This window comes from Schistocerca piceifrons, chromosome 4 (assembly GCF_021461385.2).
Source record: "Schistocerca piceifrons isolate TAMUIC-IGC-003096 chromosome 4, iqSchPice1.1, whole genome shotgun sequence".
Classification (NCBI taxonomy): domain Eukaryota; kingdom Metazoa; phylum Arthropoda; class Insecta; order Orthoptera; family Acrididae; genus Schistocerca; species Schistocerca piceifrons.
The window spans coordinates 486,457,167-486,479,359 of NC_060141.1; the positions used below are offsets into that span (position 1 = coordinate 486,457,167).

Sequence of the window (22,193 nt, forward strand, 5' to 3'; positions counted from 1 at the left end):
TTCTCACAGATATGGTGGAAACCTCTTGGGGAAAAAAATAACAACAAAAATTAGACTAATAAATGGTGCTGTAAGCGTCAGAAAATACACCAACTGATGCACAGCACACAGCTGTTCCTCCAGTTGCGTCCAAGATGCCCAACATGACTGTCTCCATGAAGGATTGCACACTGCTAAAGCTATTTTACAGGTGTGCTGACTGTACATCAGTAGCCCTTCAGAAGTTGTGGACACTCAAGGGTATGGAAAAAGGCATTGGTCCAGTGTCTGCTGAGGGTCTGGAGAAAATGATTACAAAATTCAGAAAGACGGATTCTTTTTGGAGTGCAGTGTGACAGAGGGAGGAAAACAGTTGATTCAGTGTGTGTCGGATATAGTGGCCACAGCATTGCATTAGTGGTTGAGTGATGGTGTGCAAAAATGTAGTGCTGGGGAATTGCCTGAACATTGAGCGTGCCTGCAAACAAGGTGCATAAAATCATGTGAAACATCCTACACTGCTCTTCATACAAAATCACGCATGTTCAGGAGTTTGCTTCATGCTGACATGCCAACAAGACAGATATTTGCTCTGGAATTTCGTGATCAAATGTAAGTGGACAATGAATGGCCATGGAACATTCTGTGGACAATGAAGCCCATTTCCATCTCCAAGGGCATGTCAATCATGTCAATGCCCAGAATTGCAGAATGTGGGCAACACGAGATCATCCTGCAGACACTTATTGAAAGAGCTAGAGATCTTCACTGTAGCCTCACAATATATATAATATATATATTCACTTACGAAATTTGTTATTAACAATCCGAACAAGTTCAAAAGTAATAGCAGTGTACACGGCTACAACACTAGGAGAAAGGATGATCTTCATTACTCGAGGTTAACTCTAACTTTGGCTCAGAACGGGGTAAATTACGCTGCCACAAAAGTCTTTGGTCACTTACCTAATAGCATACAAAGTCTGACGGATAGCCATGTTGCATTTAAAGGGAAATTAAAAGAATTTTGTAATGACAACTCCTTCTACTCATTAGATGAATCTTTGGATATAGCAAGTGGGTAATTTCCACAACCCCACCCAAAAAAAATAAATAAATAAAAATAAAAAAAATATTAAGTGTCATGTAATATTTTGTGTAATGTAATATCTTGTATAGACACCTTTTTACCTGACACGTTCCACATCATTACGAAGTGTCGTATTCATGATCTATGGAACAAGTGCTAATCTAATCTAATCTAACAAAATCCACACGCACATCAACCAGTACCACTTCATTCTGCAAAGGCAACAGTGGGTGCGTGTTGAGGCCATTGTTAATCATATTGCCGTATTTTTTTTCAGGAGATCCTGTTACCTGTACTATAAATGGTAAACTCTGTGAGAGCCTTTAGTGCACTAACGTCACTCCAACCCTTCAACAGCGTGGATGTGTGGGTAGGATAATTTTTATGCAAGATTGTGCTCCTGCACACATTGCTTAGCCAGTGAAATGGCTGCTGCAGAGGCATTTGGGAAATACTAGAATCTTTAGCTGTCATTTGGTGACAGCCTGGCCATGCAGATCACCTGATCTTAATGCCTGTGACTTCTGGCTATGGGGTTATCTGAAATACTTTGTGTTCAATGCTCTCGTTGTGAATAAAGTTGAATTGAAGGCACACATTGTGCAACATGTTCTGAACGTGAACGTGACTCCTGAGACACTGGAATCTGTTGTGGGACTTGCTGTTTCTTGATTTCAACTTGTGACAGAAAATGGTGGACAGCATACTGATCATGTCTTGGCCAAGTTGCATGAAATTTTGCCTTTATTGTGGTTCATGGCCTTGGGACAGTTAAAAACTAATTTGTCCCTTGCCATCGTGGATGGGCTTCCCAATCTAACAATGCCACAACTGTTGACTGCTGAACTTGTGCATTCAGGCACAGTGAAGAGTAAGGGTAGTGTAATGTTTAACTCAAACCATAGTCATCATATTGCAGTACATCTGTCATTTGTAGCCAACCAATTTACACTAAGGTGCTTACAGCACCACCTTTTGATAAAATTTTTGTTAAATTTTTTGGTTCTGCATTATTTCCCCTGCATCAGTAATATGCTGTTCACATTTGACATAACTCTGAGCAGTGGGTCTATTTCTACAGTGTTTTGAAACTGGAATTTTAATTATGGACACGCTGTGTGTCGTGTGTGTGTAGCACAGAACTGTATTTCTACAACTTTTTACAGCAGATTACTAAAGATAATTTCAGCTCGGGACTGTTTACAGCACATGTAATTGGCTGCACAGCAAGTTGCACTTGTAACGTTGCGAATCAGTGCGAGATAACTTTATTGCAGTAAGCTACTTTGCAGAACAGCCCGTAGCATTGGAGCCATTGGCTGTGAAGGAGACTGCCAATTGTGTCTTAGCAATGAGTCATTGGCACCTGTCGCTATGCTAGCCATGAGAAGCGGTATCCGTGTCACTTTGAGCAACTGTATATTCAAGCCTTTAAGAATGTAAATAAACTATATTAAATTTAATTCAATCTAGTTAAAATTAGTACACTACCTTTTGTTATTCAAGACAATATTGTATAAAAATTTCAGCTTCCTATCTATCATAGTTTCAGAGTTAGAGAAATTTACTTAAATCAAAAACTGACACTTATAAGATTAAATTCAATTAGGATCTATAATAGTTTATATTTTGGTATCATTAGAAAACATTTCCAGGACTCTCACTGGACAGCACTATTTAATCAGGATTTCCACATTTAAAAACTTTAACTACTTTTTATTTTTGTAAGATAAAAATTAAAAAAAATAATAACTATTTGTTTTGTTGTTGTGGAATGAGTGAGAATGAGTGAGAGTGTGTACGTGGGACATACGTAAAATTTGAATATTATATTGTATACACCATTACGTAACTGTGTCGTGGGAAAGTTATGTTTTACCCACATGACTGATGTCGTATGTCTAAGTGTACTTGCTTTTGTAAGAAATCAGCCAGAATAGCCCTTTGCAGAGTAATAAGTTTCTAAATTTATTTCAAGATTAGTTTTCTATTCGTTTGGTTTTGTTAAACATTATATTAATATTTGCATTTTGAAATGACGTAAATGCATCTGTGAATAGAGGTTGGCGTAGGACAGTTTTGGTGCGAGAATAATCTTGAAGGATAGTTCTGATTGGCTGATCATTTTGATCAACCAGTCAGAGTTAAGCAGTTCCCGCGCACTGCTAGGTAGTTGTACAGGGAGAGAAGCAGACTGAACAGGAGTCAGCTATCGGACGTGCAGGTCATGTTGAACGCTTCCGTTTTTATTATGTGTAAAATGAAATAATTGGCTTCTCATGTCCAGATTGTGTGGCCATAATAGGAGTTGCATTTACAGACAGTTTTGTGAAGTTTGGAAGTTTTTGGATTGTTTTGTTGGAGAGAGAACCGCACTTCAACTTTCGGCCTTAGTAAAAATTCCGCGTGGCATGTTTCATTTATGGAATGTTTGGCAAGCAGTTTCTTTAATAGAAATCCACTGAAAAGGACTGAATGTGAAACTCATACATAGTAGCAGAGTATTTGACTGTAGATCATGTAATAATTTGGGTCAGACTTAAGTGCATTTCTGGCTGCTTTGCGTGTGAAATGTGTTGCATGACTGTGAACTGAGAACAATGATCTTGTTAGTTAATTAAATTTGGGTTGATAGCAGATATTTTTTGTTGAACTAAGGAAATAAAAACACTAGTTTCAGAATTTTGACCTTTTACTAAAGATAAGAAGCAATTGCCCTCCACCCGAAAATTGTTATAAGATATTACAGGATAGCTTGCTACTAGAGTTTACGCAGACTTTTCAATGTGAGTATCGACAACGTTTTTCATCAACGCTGCTTTTAATGCCGTCTGAACAGTACCTACGTATGCAGAGAAACATGCTGGTGATCAGACACCATACTGAGGTAGGTGGAACTTTTGTAGTGAACATTATGATGAAAGACAGTGAACAAACATTTACGCTGCAATATCATTACCCGCCCTGCCCCGCCCCGCCACACATTGTGCTGCCGATGTGTTTTGTTTGGGCCCAGTGACACAGGTATGAGCTACTGCACAGTCGTTGCGTAGCCACTGACTGGGCACAGCGCTGCAAAGTGGAGCTGTTCTGTCGTTACGCTGGTCAGCTGCTGCAGAGATGCCCTTGGAGATCATTGCGGCCATTGTAGTTTTGCACAACAGAATTCTTCATTTCATATATGATATAATCAGGCAAGTGCCAAAGGTTATGTAAGCATGTGGGTACCTGTTGCTGTTCATACCTTTGCTACAGTCAACTATTATTCTTTTCTCACTTTTGAAACCAATTATCAATTCTTCAGTCACAACCACATTACATTTAGTTTTTCTTTGTTATTTTAGACAACAACACAGTGTTGTGCCTCCTTATACATCTTTAGTTGTTGACTCAGGTTGCCCTGAACAGCATTGTATTTTCTTCTGTTATTCTCTTCAAACTTCTTGAAAACCCAAAAATGCTACCTCCTTTTCACATCCCTAATTTGCGCCCTGCACAAGAGAGCAAAACTAGATAGTTACATGGTGAATTTGTGACATCCTGTTGCATGTGTGTCACCTTTACCTTGTAGATACTTTCTGGTCGCTGTTCTCAGTGTTAATTACTTTTGTGGTCTTGCTATGCTGTGCCATGTTTCCAAGCAGTTGGACTCTTTTTATCTTGTTGCGGCTGCTAGAAGAGAGCTTCAGTCTGTCGAGCTTCAGTCTGTCAAAACTACTAAATGACGTTAGCAGTTTTGTATGAACTCTTCTGTGTTATATGCACAATGTTTTTCTTATACAACTTTAGTTACAATAATGAATGAACAGATTTGTCTTATTTTGTAACTCATGACAGGTTACAACGCATGTATGTGTATTGCTTTGACATTATCAATTGAGAGAATGAAAGTTCTTCTAAGGACTCTTCAGATGTTTTTTCATTTACATTCTTGCATGCGTCTCTTTGCTCCTTGACTCCAAGGCACTGCCAAGCCATTACACCCAAAGAACAAGTGCCCTGCCACAGCAGGTGGCGAGGTTTATTCGCCATCGCACCTTGCTGATGTCTGAAAAAGATGTGACTTGCACTTCATTTGCACATACATAAAACAAAAGGACGTGTGCACTGTGGGATGTTCTACACTTACCAACTATTCAAACTACGTTTTCACTCCTCACAAACATCTTTCGGTGGCCTAAGGGGATAAAAATGGAACATGTTATTCCTAAGAATCCCATGTTAGTTTGGGCTTATCCGTAATTGTGTAGTATGAATTATTTAAGAGATACATTCTGACTGCCTTTTTGAAGATATATTTTAGTACTCTTACTCTTGCATCTCCCTGGACAAAATGCTGTATAATTTCAATTCCTGATTAAAAATGTTTTGAGTTTATCATAATTGAAATTATACAGTATTTTGTCCAGGGAGATGCAAGAGTAAGAGTACTAAAATATCTTCAAAAAGGCAGTCAGAATGTATCTCTTAAATAATTCATACTACACAATTACGGATAAGCCCAAACTAACATTTCAATTCCTGATTAAAAATGTTTTGAGTTTATCATAATTGAAATTCTACAGTATTTTGTCCAGGGAGATGCAAGAGTACTAAAATATATCTTCAAAAAGGCAGTCAGAATATATCTCTTAAATAATTCATACTACACAATTATGGATTGCTTAGAAAACTGAGAGTAGGAGTTGCTGAAAGAAAATAGTGACATCTGAAACACCTGTGTCATGTTATAATAGGTAATTCAGCCTAGATCTATAGTGTATAATACTAATATCTCACCATCTACTTAAGCTCAGTATCTCAATGAAATGTTTGGCTAGGGCCTCCCGTCGAGTTCTGGTGCAAGTCTTTTGAGTTTACACTGCTTCGGTGACTTGTGTGACAATGGAGATGATATGATGATGATGAAGATAACACAACACCCAGTCCCTGAGCGGAGATAATCTCCGACCCAGCTGGGAATCAAACCTGGGCTCCTTTGCACGGCGTTCAGCCATGTTGACCACTCAGCTCGAGATGGACAGTATCTCAATCATCACGAGGGACTGCTACGAGAGTAATTGTATTGGTTATGTTGTACCTCCATTTTATTCCATTGCTCTTTTGTAAAAGTTATTACTTTTTGAGCAACAAATCAATCTTTTCACTGGCACTAAAACAAAAATAAGAGTAAATGTAATAATTTAGGTCTAAAACAACATTACTCAAGCATTACTCAAAACTGTTCATTATTTCTACAGAAAGTGAAATTGGCCGAACATGGCTCAAAAATGAGTAACCAAAAGAAAGAAATGCGTTCTGTGCTTTCAGGATTGTGGATTTGGAAAAAATATTTTGGAAATACAGCTAAAAACAAGAGATCCAGCATTAAGAAGATGATTATTTGTATGCCACTTGTTTTACTTCACCAGCATCTAAATTGCTTGGTCATTTGTAATTTTATGGCTGCAAGTGTAATTGTTTGTGAAGGATCTACTTGTGATGTACATTAAGAAATATTCAAGTTAATTTTCATTATTCCAGACATTCTAGCTGGCCACGACCCAATGGACTCAACTACAGTGCGTAAACCATTTTCGCCAATTTTTCTTCCTAAGGATCTAGATGTTAAGGGTCTGAGAGTGGGTGTGCCTGCAGAGTACCATTGCCCTGGGCTGTCCACAGAGGTGCTGGCAGCGTGGACTGAGGTTGCAGATTTACTGGAACATAATGGAGCAGTTGTTTCACAGGTATGCTGTTTGCTAATGGCTCATCTCTCTTACCTTTCAAAAGTACTGCACATTTTAATTTTTGTGTCATCTGTTTCTCCCAATGTGTAAACTATCTTCAAGTGTAACCAGCATATCACAAAGTGAAATTACATTGTTATTTTTAGTAGTTCTACAGATCAAAACATGGAAGGGGGCATTGGGGGCCGGCTGAAGTTAAATACTTGCCATGTCCATAAACAGTATACCACCTGTGCCTGTTTTGTACCAAATGGTGAGGACCTTAGTGATCTTATGCTGTCCTCACATGGCACAAGAAAATGTTCATGGATAGGGAAGTGGTTTGGTTGTGTGATGTTATAGTGTGAAATTTTGTGTTCCACAGCATTCTATAGGATGAAGAACTTGTTTTACTATGTCAAACATTTGCTTCGTGTAGAGGAATATGGCCGGTGAGATAAAAGATTGCACTCTACATCACAAGCGGAAATTGGGAGATGGCACACTGGCTTTCATCATTTCCAGTTATTTGGTAGGTTTTATATTATAATCACCTGACAGAAATGTAAAGTAAAAGATGATGTGGCCAATGACATGATCACCACTTCCATGTCAACAAGAGATAAACACATCAAAACAGGAAGTAGACAACTCTTAAATATAAAGATAAGGTCAGCTCCTCAAACATCTGAGTTCTCCCCTCCACTTCAGTTGAAAGAGACCATAGAAGCTACAAAGAACATGAAACCTAGGAAGGCAGCAGGTGTGGGTGGTATTTACCCTGAGTTTCTATTGCACTGTGGGCCTACTTCAAATGGATGAACACCTTCTTTTCAAATACCTTAGACAGGTCATTTGCCAACTCTCTTCAAGAAAACTGAGATCATTGCTGTACTAAATTCAAACAAAGAACCATCCAAAGTTTTAAACTACTACCCCACTGCTCTCTTTAGTTTTCTTTCGAGCTTCTGGAGAGGCTCATTCATAAGAGAATCTGTTCAGCCATAAGCAAACATGTCCCAGTAGAGCAAGTAGGAGGGTATGAGGAACAGGTGCTAGCAAAAACAACTCATATCGAAATGGCTTTGAGAAGCAGAAGATAATCATGGGAAGCTAAATCATCTAACTGTTGGGAAGCTAAATCATCTAACTGTTGCCTATGGTATTGTTTGGCATGACAAACTCCAGCTCACATTTATGTGTTATTCTATATTGCAAACTAACCACTGTAATTGGCAACATGCTGATCAATAGATACTTCCAGGTGTTCTCAGAGAAATCCAAAAGCAGAGTTTACAAAATAAATGATAGTATTCCACTAGGTTCTGTTTTGGCCCAACTCTTTTTTAATTTGTGTAAATATGAGCTAATTTGTGTAAATATGAGCTTCCAGAAACAAAGGCTAGGAAGTTTTGTTTATGCTAATGATATTGCTCTGATCATTCAGGATCAAAGCTTTAGGGAAGATGAAGGAACACTAACATCAGACAGAAGGACATTGGACAAATACTTAAAACACAATTCTCTGCAACCAAACAGTCAAAAGACCATTGTCTCAACTTTCTACCTGTGAAATCGATAAGCAAACTTCAAATCTACACTCACACTTAGAGATCAGACTCGACACTATTGCATACTCCAAAATTCCTAGGTTTTTGACGTACAAAATCGATCTCTGGAATATGGCAGCTAAAATCAAAACTTGGAACAATATACTCCAGGAGTTAACACTAGAATGGCAGAAGGGGTCAAAATGAACCTTGTGAAATGCTTTTCATTCATTGTCATATCTAGTTTATTTACTTCATTAATGAAATTATACGACTTTTTATGGTTTTTTAATTTTCTTCACCATTTCATTCAGTATACCTGGAACGGCAGAAGGGGTCAACTTGACCCCACCATAATTTCTCTTCTGAATATAAGTAAATTATCCAACAATACAGTGGCAACAGTGAGCAGTAACACAGAGCAGTTGCTCCTCATTGTTGCAAATTGACACATATACATTCCAGTCCGTTACAGCTTATGTCATGTCACTCAGGCAGTCTTTGTCCGTGTAACACGTTTTCGAACATTTATCGTCAGTGTGGACTTTCTGATGAAGAAGTGTTACATCTCTTAGAGAATTCCGAAGTTGAATCGAAAATTGAGTTCGATGATGATGATGATGATGATGATGATGATGATGATTATGTACCTGACACAAGTGAAGATGAAGACATTTTGAACGAGGGGCGATAAGTGGAAGAGGATTCAGTTGCCGATATATGTCAATCATTACCTCTTTCACCACGGCAGGTACAGTTGGAAGCACCTATCAAGATGATTGCAAGGGATGAATCCGTGTGGGAGATCGGAAATTATTTATCATCTGGAAGGCAGTTAGCTGTGAATATTCTGAAGGAGAGAGGTCCCACTGCTAATGCTTGTCAACGAGTAGACAGCTCTGTCATCGGTGCCTTCCGCCTTGTTTTTGATGAAGCAGTGCTACGTTTCATGAAGAAATACATAGAATTAAATGTTCAAAAAGTACTAAAAAACAATTATTGGACTGTGTCACTTGAGGAACTGGAGAAACTGATAGCCATCATGTATCTTCGGGGTGTATTGTGCACAAAAGATATGTCTGTGGATGATCTCTGGTCACACTCTTGGGGGCCTGCTTTTATCAAGGACATTATGCCTTGATGAAAAGTCAACCCAGGCTGAATGCCTGGCAGCAATCTGAAATTTGGGGAAAGTTAGTTGAAAACAGTATTCACACTTACTGCCCTGGAGAAAATAGAACCATTCACGAGCAAAGCAAGATGCAGGTTTACTCAATTCATGTCCAACAAACTAGACAAATATGGTCTCAAATTCCGATTGGCTGTTGATGTAATGACAAAGTATATATGTAATGCTTTCCTGTGGCAAAGAGGATACGCATAGAGAGAAACAACCACTTAGAGAGTACGACGTTGTGTGTCCCATGGAGCCATTTGTAAATCGAGGAAGAAAAGTGACCACAGACAACTTCTTTACATGTCTTAAACTTCATTTGTTGGTACAATCAACAAGATCTATGAAATCCCCGAAGAAATAACGAAGCCGAATGCTGAAATACACTGCGCCACATACTGCACAATAGTGACAACGCAGACTGCACCTTGACTGTATAGCAAGGAAAGAAGATTAAAAATTTTATTCTTCTGAATACGCTGCATGCTGAAGTACTGATAAGCAAGGAAGGAAAGAAAACCTGAAACCGTAATGTTCTACAATGCGACAGAGTACGGGGTGGACGTGGTTGATCAGATGACCCATAAATATTCTACGAAGGTTGCATGTAGGAGATGTCTTCTACAACATTCTGGAAATGGCGGTAATAAATGCATGTGTCATCTATAATATCATAACGGACAAGAAAATGGAAAGGAAAAAGTTCGTACTTCAACTGGCAAATTAACTCAAGGGAAGGAAAGAGCAAGAACGTCAGGCAAAGTTAGAGGATATGGGACAGAAATCACCTAGAAAGCGGAATGCCAAATCAGTCTCTGTAAAGGCAACACCACCAGTGAAAACTGTGTAAAGTACCACAAAGCCGTGTGCGGAAAATGTGTGCGTAAAACAGAAATCGCCTGTGCTAAGTACGTCTAGCAGCTTCAAATGACTTTAGTGAAAAGTAATACAGAGCTGTTTGTAAAATACTTGTGAGAGTAAAATGGACCAAATATACTAAATATGTGTAGAAGGTTGTATGCATAGCAACAATAAATATGTATGATACATTATTGTTCAAATAAATTAGTAATTATTATTTATAATTGTAAATAATTGTTGTGATTACTAGAAAGAAAGTATGGATTAACAAATACTAAAAAAATCCTTGTATAAGTCAAACATGAAAATATTTCATGTGGGGTCAAAATTACCCCTTTCCGTCATTTTAGGAATGTCAGACCCTCCACCATTCTAGTGTTAACCGGAACCACCTGCGGTGTCACCGCAACAGCCCACAGATCAGCAACTCTAGCTCTTTCTTACTGAGTCACAGAATACACCACTCACATTTGTGGACAGAAATAATAATAATAATAAAACAGAATAACCAATTCATTCAGAAATTTCATCGTCAGAACCCCAGTGACTGAGGTATAGAAAGCCATCGTGACGCACAGCAATCAGCTTGCTGGATACTAACTCAAACATGCAAGAAGGCTGGAACAATCAATGGCAGGAGCAATCTTTAATTAAGCATCTCCAATTAATCAAAACTGCATGGGAGCAACCAGCAGGTTTTCATCTATGCCAATGATAGTAGTACATAATGAATCAATTCAGAACTGACTGGGACAGATGTGGAGCATTGCTGCATCATGGGAGATGGCCCTGAATATGATTGCTATGAAGAACAGCAGACAGTACATCATATAGCATTTGAATGTTCTCTCAGAGTATTCAAAGGGACTGTGGAAGGCCTACACAGTTCCTGTGTGGAAGCTTCTGACGGGACTTCCAACCTGGACTTAAAGCTATGAACCCATTAGGAACTTGTAAGTGTGTGTGTGTGTGTGTGTGTGTGTGTGTGTGTGTAGAATTTATGCATTTGGCTATTTTCATATTATAACTTGTCAATGGTACATTGAAGATTCATCAAAAATTCTTTGTTCTTGGTATGAAGCTCGTCTGTAAGCATGGACCAACCACAATGTAATCCACATCTAGTGGGCTTAATGATGAGAAGCACATCCCATATGAGAATGACTGTAGCCATCATCATCTGTGTACAGGTTTGGCGAATATGGATGTCCTAAGCTGGAGTCTGGTGAGCACTGCCAATATTCTGTAAGCTCTTGTATTTTTGAAACCACATGTGTAACTGCACTGGAACTCTGTACATTGCAAGGAATGGGGATTTCACTTAACCACCCTGATCTCGAGGGTGGTAAAAAGAAAGTCAGAAACCATCAGTCTCCAGGTGTGTGGAGCTCTGTCGCTGGCTACTCATGGGAACACCATGGTGAATCCACTAAACATCATTCCCAATGGAAAAAGTGTACTGTCTAGTTGTATTCATGCCAACTCAGCAAAATGACATAGGGATTTTTCCTTACATTCGGATAAGATTACAAAAGATTCAATAAGTCATGGATAAAGTGTGTTTCTAGTTATGGGGAGAGAAGAGGGGAAGTATAATTTTTCTTTGTTCACTGAGGTTGAAAAGGGGTTGCAGGCGCCTTAACAACATTTCCATACGCTGGACGAGGTCACTCCCCAACATATTGTAGCCATTACACATTGTGTACAGAGGTACCAGCTGCTCACCTAGTCACCAAAACCATAACCATGAAAACTAAGCGAGGCCCCCACATGTGGAAATCCTCCAGGACAACAGTTTCTAAGGTGCCAAAAAGCTCCTCACTGGCTATCTTGTCCGGCCACTAGACAAATAAGGGGCTTCTTTTTCTTTAACGCAGAATGCTTATTGTTACCAGCTAAAGAAGACTGTGTTCTGTTATGTGAAAGTGATTGTGCTAAATGTCACAAATGGGAAATACATCCAGCCAAAAGGAATAAAAGAGTAACTATCAGTATGGAGCACAGCCCTTCAAATTTGTCATTTTAACAGAATGTATTCATAATGTTATACTTGGATGGAACTTCTTGCAGGCATCAAAACCTGTCATAGACTGTGGAAGACTTGGAGTGTCCGGGCAGGGCAGAAAATAAGAGCTAGAAAACTAAAAGAGACTGAAGAAAGGAATAGTCACTGATGTTATGTGCCTGTGTATTGAGTGCTGTGTTTATATCCTGCTTAATTTTAGTGTGATCATATGACATACCGTACTTTGATTTTAATGCCAGTGTTACTATACAGTGATTATCAAACACTCAATGTGATGTGACAAAAGAAGAAGAAGAGAGTTCTTCAACAGCTAATTTTTGCATGCATGTTTGACCTATTTCACAGCACCAGTACTTAGTGAAGCAATTCAATATCTTACCTTCTTATGTGAATTAATATGCATTAACATTGATGTATCTATACGAGGCGTGACACTTGTCAATCTCAGGTATTTCTGAATGTCAAATTCTTCTATAAATTAGAACCTTAATACAAGGGGCAGGAGTAGTTTTAATAATGAATAAAAAAATAGGGGTGCGGGTAAGCTACTACAAACAGCATAGTGAACACATTATTGTGGCCAAGATAGACACAAAGCCCACGCCTGCTACAGTAGTACAAGTTTATATGCCAACTAGCTCTGCAGGTGATGAAGAAATTGATAAAATGTATGACGAGATAAAAGAAATTATCAGGTATTGAAGGGAGACGAAAATTTAATAGTCATGGGTGACTGTAATTCGAGAGTAGGAAAAGGGAGAGAAGGAAACATAGTAGGTGAATATGGATTGGGGGTAAGAAATGAAAGAGGAACCCACTGGTAGAATTTTGTACAGAGCATAACTTAATCATAGTTAACACTTGGTTCAAGAATCATAAAACAAGGCTGTGTACATGGAAGAATCCTGGAGATATGAGGGCTATCCACAAAGTACATTACGTTTTGGAACTAAAAATAAATAAAGTATTGGAATTCTTTTTTATTATATACAGATGAAAGCCACACTTAAATACTACTTTTCTACATAGTTGCCATTTAAATTAAGGCACTTATCGTAGCGATGGACGAGCTTGGAAATCCTTCGTCGTAAAATTCGGCCGCCTGCACCTTCAACCACGTGGTTACCTCTTCTTGAAGCTGTGTATCGTCATCAAAACACTGCATAGCCAACCACTTCTTCATTGCTGGGAATAAGTGGAAGTTGCTCGGTGCCAGGTCGGGAATGTATGGCGGATGAGGAAACAACTCCCACTTAAAAGATTCGAGAACTTCACGAGTGGCATTTGCCGTGTGGGCCCGGGTGTTGTCGTGAATCAGCAAGATATTTGAGCCCAACTTTCCCCTGTGCTTGTTTTGTATTGCTCTTCTGAGGTTGTGCAGAGTTTGGCAATACCTTTGAGAGTTTATTGTTGTGCCTCTTTCCAGGAAATCCACAAAAATCACACCTTTTCTGTCCCAAAAGACAGTCGCCACGTGGTTGAAGGCGCAGGCGGCCGAATTTTACGACGAAGGAATTTCCAAGCTCGTCCAACGCTACGATAAGTGCCTTAATTTAAATGGCAACTATGTAGAAAAGTAGTATTTAAGTGTGGCTTTCATCTGTATATAATAAAAAAAAAAATCCAATACTTTATTTATTTTTAATTCCAAAACGTAATGTACTTTGTGGATAACACTCGTACTGAAAGGTATCAGATAGATTATATAATGGTAAGACAGAGATTCAGAAACCAGGTTTTAAATTGTAAGACATTTCCAGGGGCACTCTGAGGGATGAAGTAGTGAAGGCAGCAGAGGAACAAGTAGGTAAAACAACGAGGGCTAGTAGAAATCCTTGGGTAACAGAAGAAGTATTGAATTTAATTGAGGAAAGAAAAAAGTATAAAAGTGCAGTAAATGAAGCAGGCAAAAAGGAATACAAACGTCTCAAAAATGAGATCGACAGGAAGTGCAAAATGGCTAAGCAGGGATGGCTAGAGGACAAACGTCTGCCTACTGGAAAATTAAAGAGACCTTTGGAGAAAAGAGAACCACTTGTATGAATATCAAGAGCTCAGATGGAAAACCAGTTCTAAGCAAAGGAGGGAAAGCAGAAAGGTGGAAGGAGTATATAGAGGGTCATGTACTTGAGGACAATATTATAGAAATGGAAGAGGATGTAGATGAAGATGAAATAGGAGATATGATACTGCGTGCAGAGTTTGACAGAGCACTGAAAGATCCAAGTCGAAACAAGGCCCCGGGAGTAGACAACATTCCATTAGAGCTACTGACGGCCTTGGGAGAGCCAGTCCTGACAAAACTCTACCATCTGGTGAGCAAGATCTAAGAGACAGGCGAAATACCCTCAGACTTCAAGAATAATATAATAATTCTAATCCCAAAGAAAGCAGGTGTTGACAGATGTGAAAATTACCGAACTATCGGTTTAATAAGTCACAGCTGCAAAATACTAACGCGAATTCTTTACAGATGAATGGAAAAACTGGTAGAAGCCGACCTCGTGGAAGATCAGTTTGGATTCTGTAGAAACATTGGAACACGTGAGGCAATACTGACCTAACGACTTATCCTAGAAGAAAGATTAAGGAAAGACAAACCTACTTTTCTAGCATTTGTAGACTTAGAGAAAGCTTTTGACAAGGTTGACTGGAATACTCTCTTTCAAATTCTAAAGGTGGCGGAGGTAAAATACAGGGAGCGAAAGGCTATTTACAATTTGTACACAAATCAGATGGCAGTTATGAGGAGTTGAGGGACATGAAAGGGAAGCAGTGGTTGGGAAGAGAGTGAGACAGGGTTGTAGCCTCTCTCCGATGTTATTCAATCTGTATATTGAGCAAGCAGTAAAGGAAACAAAAGAAAAATTTGAAATAGGGATTAAAATCCATGGAGAAGAAATAAAAACTTTGAGGTTCGCCGATGACATTGTAATTCTGTGAGAGACAGCAAAGGACCTGGATAAGCAGTTGAACGGAATGGACAGTGTCTTGAAAGGAGGATATAAGATGAACATCAACAAAAGCAAAACAAGGATAATGGAATGTAGTCAAATTAAGTCGGGTGATTCTGAGGGAATTAAATTAGGAAATGAGACACTTAAAGTAGTAAAGGAGTTTTGGTATTTGGGGAGCAAAATAACTGATGATGGTCAAAGTAGAGAGGATATAAAATGTAGACTGGCAATGGCAAGGAAAGTGTTTCTGAAGAAGAGAAATTTGTTAACATAGAGTATTGATTTAAGTGTCAGGAAGTCGTTTCTGAAAGTATTTGTATGGAGTGTAGCCATATATGGCAGTGAAACATGGACGATAAATAGTTTGGACAAGAAGAGAATAGAAGCTTTCGAAATGTGGTGCTACAGAAGAATGCTGAAAATTAGATGGGTAGATCACATAACTAATGAGGAGGTGTTGAATAGAATTGGGGAGAAGAGGAGTTTGTGGCACAACTTGACTAGAAGAAGGGATTGGTTGGTAGGACATGTTCTGAGGCATCAAGGTATCACCAATTTAGTATTGGAGGCCAGTGTGGAGGGTAAAAATAATAGAGGGAGACCAAGAGATGAATACACTACGCAGATTCAGAAGGATGTTGGGTGCAGTACATACTGGGAGATGAAGCAGCTTGCACAGGATTAGAGTAGCATGGAGAGCTGCATCAAACTAGTCTCAGAAAACTCAAGACCACCACAACAACAATACAAAACAACATTTACACCAAGAACTAACCATTATTATCACCTCAGTATTTAGTCTAATAATTAATATTACACAGTAAGTATTACAAGCGGAACCTTAATGATAATCCTCTTTAAACATGTAAGATTAGAATACCTGTATGCTTTGGGATGGTGTTGCCAGTAGTCAGAAATTTTCAGCTGTATACCAATTAGTAAATAGTCTTTCTTTTCTTTCAGTTATTTACCGTGTGGAAATCTCTCTTACTTTGACAATTTAAATAACGTACATAGTTTAAGATAGTGCTATGTGTATCGAAAGTCTCTAATTATTTCAATGGAAAATACTTCTCTGACTTTGTTTATCCCTGTGATACTATTATTGCAGCTTACAATATATGGTAGTCTGTCGACCTCATCTGTGATCTCTAAATGCAACTTTAAATAATTTACATAAAGTTAGGCTTTTTGTCTTAATTTGAATTAATTTTTGTCATTGGAATTTTCTTAATCTCTCCTTTTCTCTTTGTGTTTACTTCCTCTGTCCCTTAGTGGTATATGTATAAAAGATTTCAACTTTCTTTAAATATTGTACTTCACAACAAATGCATAGTGAAAAATAATTTTTTCTTTCATTTTTCATCTTTCTTCTTTTATTAAATTTCGATTGCAAGTACTATAAAATGTTTCTGTCTATCTTTTGCCTTCACTTTAAATATTCATTGCCACTCCTAGTACATGCTGGTCATGTCGTCAGAGACAATTCAGTTTTTGTGTTTGTCTTTGATTAATTACGGTTGAATACACTGAATTTTATCAACCCTCTTCTTTCATGTAATAGATACAATGACTGTAGCTACAAAATCAGAAAATGATCTCTCTATATTCATCTTTGATTTCAATCTGGGCATACCATGTTTTTATACTTTGTTGGTTATTCGTCTGGCAACACTATACCTCTTACAATGAATTAGATAGAGTGCCAGCAAAAAACTGATCCCCCTCATCGGAACTGAATCATGCAGTGAAAACAAAGCAAAAATTCTGTGTGTCATCAGTACATTTAATCAACAAAAACACAATGAAAATCAAAGCTCTGGCTCTTCAGGCATGACAATTCTCAAACCCTCTTATAAAATCTAATTTTATAATGGTCACTTGTCACAGTGAATTCTGAGAATTACAAAATTGCCGCGTCTCATGTTTCAGTATGGTTCTAAAGTTTTTGCCTAAACCTTTCTGTATGCTAGGGTACATCTCAGCTTTCAGATACCAGGCACTCTTCGCTCGCAGCGTAAAATAGTACTGTTTTCTGAATATTTTTCTCTAGGGACTGCCACGATAACCGTAATCACTATACCTTGAGACTTCACCTTGCTCAGGTATAACAAATCCCCATCAATCATCAAATAAAATATTGATCAGACTCGAGTATCTTAGAGTAGGACAACAGTTCAACTATTTTACCCACAGGAAACAGTCAGATACACCATTTGACAAAATTGAACTATCGTACCCATGCTCCATCAAATAAACTTGGAGGTGCTGCGCAAGTTAACTCGTTCCTTCCGATTCACTTACCACCATCATCACTTAATTAATTGATGTCCCTAGTGGTTGCAAAAGCACTTCTGTACTAACTTCCCTACAAACTGGTAACCAGAACTAAATTTCTTCAAACACACCAAAATTCCAGCTAGTGATATCCTTCTAAATTTACTATCTGCATACACTATGCACAGTTAGACTTACGAAGCGAGATAAGTAACACTTAACCATTGTCTTCCCTGCAAGCCGGTCTACCTTGGTTCATGACAAAAAGGGAACTGCCCATTTCTCCATGTTAATTGTAACATGAACCATATTTAGAGACAAAACGTGCATCAATTTTGTAATTTTACAATAATAAAATCATTGTAGATGATGGCTGTCACAGCTTCATGTAGCAGCCAGGCCATGATGTTGGTGTGCGATCTTTGGAATCTGCTGTACCTGCTGCACTTTCTCTGTTTTACTGCATCACTGCCAATGTTCAGCCATCCATGAGCTTGATTTCTACAACACCATTACTCAAATTAATTGAACAATTATTTAATTACAGATTTACATATTTCCCTTCAAAATTCCTTCTGTTTAAGTTTCCTCACATGACTTTGCAACAACTAAACCACTTTTAGATGGCAGAGGCATTTGACACAGGACACTGAGAAGGAATGCTGAGACAGAAGAAATTAACATAAATTAAGGCCAGGTGGATGGCAAAAACCAAAAACACATTGCAAGGCAGGTTGCCGCCTATGGATTTCTGAGAAACTTGTGTCTGGGGGAAGAGTCCAGATGATGTGTTTGCTGAAAGAGGCACTGAGGTCAGGACTGTTGTTTTGTAGAGCATGCTTTGGAACAGGATATTGTGTGTAGTCAGTGTACACTCTGTCTAAACCAATTCATTCTGACTGATAACTTATTGGTAGTCATACCGATGTAGAAGGCCAAATTTTTTACAAAACAGCGGGTACATGCCATGTCATTTTTCAGGTGGCTTTCCCTTTGATAGTATATATTTTGCTACTTGCAAGACTGGTATAGGTGGTGGTAGGAGGGTGCATAGGGCAAGTCTTACTGTACAGACAGTCACGGGATAGGAACCATGGGGTAGGGAAGTAGGAACGGTCTGACCAGGATATCACAAAGACGGGAAAGGGGGGGGGGGGGGGGGCAGAAAGCTGTTCTAGGTGTGGTGGGCAAATTCTCAGACAGAATGGACCTCATTTCAGAGCAAGATTGTAGGAAGTTGTAGCCTTGTTGAAGTAGCTGATTAATACATTCAAGATAATACTTAATGACAAGAGGTGTACCCCTAAGTTGTTTCTGGGAAGGATCAGCAGTACCAGGATTGGATTGCTGGCTCAGAAAATCAGCTTTTCAATTAGGCTGATGGGATGATGAAATCCAGTGAAGGGTGAGGTGAGAGCGGAGGTGTATTGCTGTAAGAGTCTGTATCTGAACAATACGTTTGCCTCGAGTGCCACAGCTGTATGGGAGGGAATGTTTGACACGGAAAGAATGACAACTGTCAAAATGTAAGTACTCTTTGTTAGTAGGATTGTTTGTACAAGTGTTTGCACATTTTGTCAACTTTTATGCCTTTTCTCTAGCTGCTGCTCGGCAAGTAGATTTTTGTGTCCATCCAATTATATTGTATTTTCAGAAATGTTTGTCTTTATAGAAAAGGTTTCATCTTCGCTGTATATTACAGTCTTGCCAATTGGAACTAGTTTATCTTAGCAGCTAAGACTTTTGGAGTGAGGGTCATGCTGTGCTGCGCTTGTCACTGTGCTCTGTGTGCTAGACAACTAAATTTCCAACAAAAATTAAGTAAATGCACTAATGAAATGATCTAAACATGCACATCACTTAATGTAAACACTAAAATACATGTATCTTTATGCACAGGATGCTATTTTGATGCCCAATCTCACTGACACATATAACCAGTGAAACTAATCACACTTCAGATTAATGTAATGCACATGAAACTGGAATGCTCTGGATTATAGTGACATGTTGCTGAAATGCATTGTGCTAATTAAATACAAAGGTGTGCTGTAAAGTAATGTCTCCGAATTTTTTATGTGAAAGTTCGTAAAGCTTTTTAAATAAAATAAACTTTCAGATGTTTTTTATTCTAATCTTTGATCACAATATTGTGATCAAAGACCCGAATAAAAAACATTTGACAGTACCTGGATCACTGTTTGTATTTGCGACTATGTTGCAGCTTGTAAAACAAACTTTACTAACTTTCTACATCTGCAGTCACTTTTGAATGTCTGATAAACAGCCTGCTTCAATACTTTAAATGAACTACACATCATTGCTATGTGGATAACATTATTTTTCCAAAGACATTTGAAGAATATCTAAGCCACATGTCAGTCATGTTGAAGTGTGTTCAGTCAGCAGGCCTCCACCTGAATATGAAAAAGTGCTTAGTCAAATAAAAATCTGGGAGCATCTAGTGTATGGCACTGTAGTATGTTTCCATCAGAGAAAATGAGAGCTATCACAGATTTTCTGATTCCTTGGCACTTTCATGATCTGAAAAATTTGCTCAGAATGTGAATACACAACTAGCAATTCATAAAGGATTTCATTACCAAGGCACATAACTTTCAAGAACTACTGGAGTGAGGTGCCAAATTTTCCTGGAATTTAATGCAAGAAATATCTGTCCTTGTCGTTATGGAAATGCTGGCAAAGAAGTCCTAGCATTTTATGACAAGAATGCTGAGACAGAATTTCATACTGATGCTAGTGGTTATAGGATAAGTGCAGTTCCAGTGCAAATTCAGGAAGGTGCTCCACAATACTCTCAAAGTCAGAGAGGAACTATTCTACAACTGAGAAAGAGTGCCTTGCAGTTGTTTGGGCCATCATCAAGTTTCTGTCATATTTGTATCACAAACCATTCACTGTTGTGATGGACCACCATTTGCTATGCTGGCTGACTAGCCTGAGGAATCCATCAAGTGTACTGGTGAGATGAGCACTGATGACATCACTGTGGTATACAAAAAGGATGCAAACACTTGGATGCTGTGTAGTGATTCGAGAATTTCTGTGTAAGTTCTACAACCACTCAGCCTTCTACCATCTTGAACACGCAATATTCTGGTATGAGTGTGGGTTGGTAGAATCCTGTCTACTGCTTGTCACATGTTTGAGTGTGCAGGTTTAAAATCACTCGCAGGAAGAAAGTAGATGCTGCAGGCGTACGGCACTGACAAGTGCCTGTCGGGCAATCCATAGGTGTTTTAGTGGGTGTGTAAGGAAGAATCATGGAGTTTATATGCAGCTCTGTGCTTATTGAGTCATTGCTATTAAAACAAAGACAGTTGAAAAAGAACTCTTCAAAACTCTTGATGTAACCTTGCTATACCCCCCTGCGGGTTCGGGGCCAGAATAGGCCCGCGGTATTCCTGCCTGTCGTAAGAGGCGACTAAAAGGAGTCTCAAACGTTTCGGCCTTAATGTGATGGTCCCCTACGGGGTTTGACCCCTATCTTTCAAAATTTTCTGTTAGTGCGTACCATCTGGGGAAGGACGCCTTACGTGGTGTATTATATATCCCTCTTGCCCTAAGATCTGGCACAACCGATATTGTCATGGAGTTGGCCTTACACCGTGCTTCCAGCCACATCAGCTGCTGTGTGTTCCGGGCAGCATACATGCCCTCCATTATGAACTTCCATCTTTGCCCTCCTGACACATATGGATACTTGACACCCGACATCCAGCACGGTAGCCAGTCCGTTGTGGTGGGGTCGTCATGTACCCTCTTGGTGGTAGCCCCCTGATTGCACAGGGATCGCACTGCTGATGCCTGAGCTGCTACCTCCCCATGTATGCCGAGGAGTAGATGCCTATCTCTCTGGGGCATCGGGACTCCCAGCAAAGGCCATCCTGCCAGGTGGTCTTTGCTGTGGCTGGGTGGCGCCCGTGGGGAGAGCCCCTGGTCGTGGTACATCTTCTCTCGCTGGTGGGCCTCCACCAGCAGTCTCTCTAAGCGATCGAGGTCTAACCTCAACGGCAGGAAATACGAACCACGATCATTTCCCTCCCTGGCCACTCCATGGGAGGAACGTATGGCAAAAGACGGCAGTGGAGAATATTCACCCCGGTTCCTTGTGTGTACGCGAGTTGATGGGGAATCGTTTATGTCAACCAAGCCCCAGTTTTTTGTGGAGCATTTAGAGGACAAGTTCGGGGAGGTGGAGGGCTTGTCCAAAATGCGCTCTATTCAGTACTCATCAAAACAGCATCCTCTACCCAGTCACGGAGGTTGCTCAATTGTGACAAGTTGGGGGATGTTTCCGTTAGCATCACGCCGCATAAGAGTCTCAACATGGTCCAGGTTATTATATTTCACAGGGATCTTCTTCTGCAGTCCGACGATGAACTACGTGCCAACCTAGAATGACGAGGTGTTCACTTCGTCCGGCGCGTCCATCGGGGTCCTAGGGATAATCAGGTAGCCACCGGTGCCTTCATCTTGGCCTTTGACGGTGATGTTTTACCCGAAAAGGTCAAGGTGATGGTTTACCGTTGTGATGTGAAGCCATATAT

The 22,193-nt window shown here is 39.4% G+C and overlaps 1 protein-coding gene across 3 annotated transcripts in view; it reads left to right on the top strand.

Moving 5' to 3' along the window:
- Positions 1 to 22,193, top strand: part of LOC124794824 (glutamyl-tRNA(Gln) amidotransferase subunit A, mitochondrial) — a 147,653-nt gene that overhangs the window by 78,594 nt on the left and 46,866 nt on the right. For all 3 annotated transcript variants that reach the window (XM_047258484.1, XM_047258485.1, XM_047258486.1), the window contains exon 6: positions 6,593 to 6,798. In XM_047258484.1, coding sequence (XP_047114440.1) covers positions 6,593 to 6,798 — 206 coding nt within the window. The remainder of the gene's footprint in view (positions 1 to 6,592; positions 6,799 to 22,193) is intronic.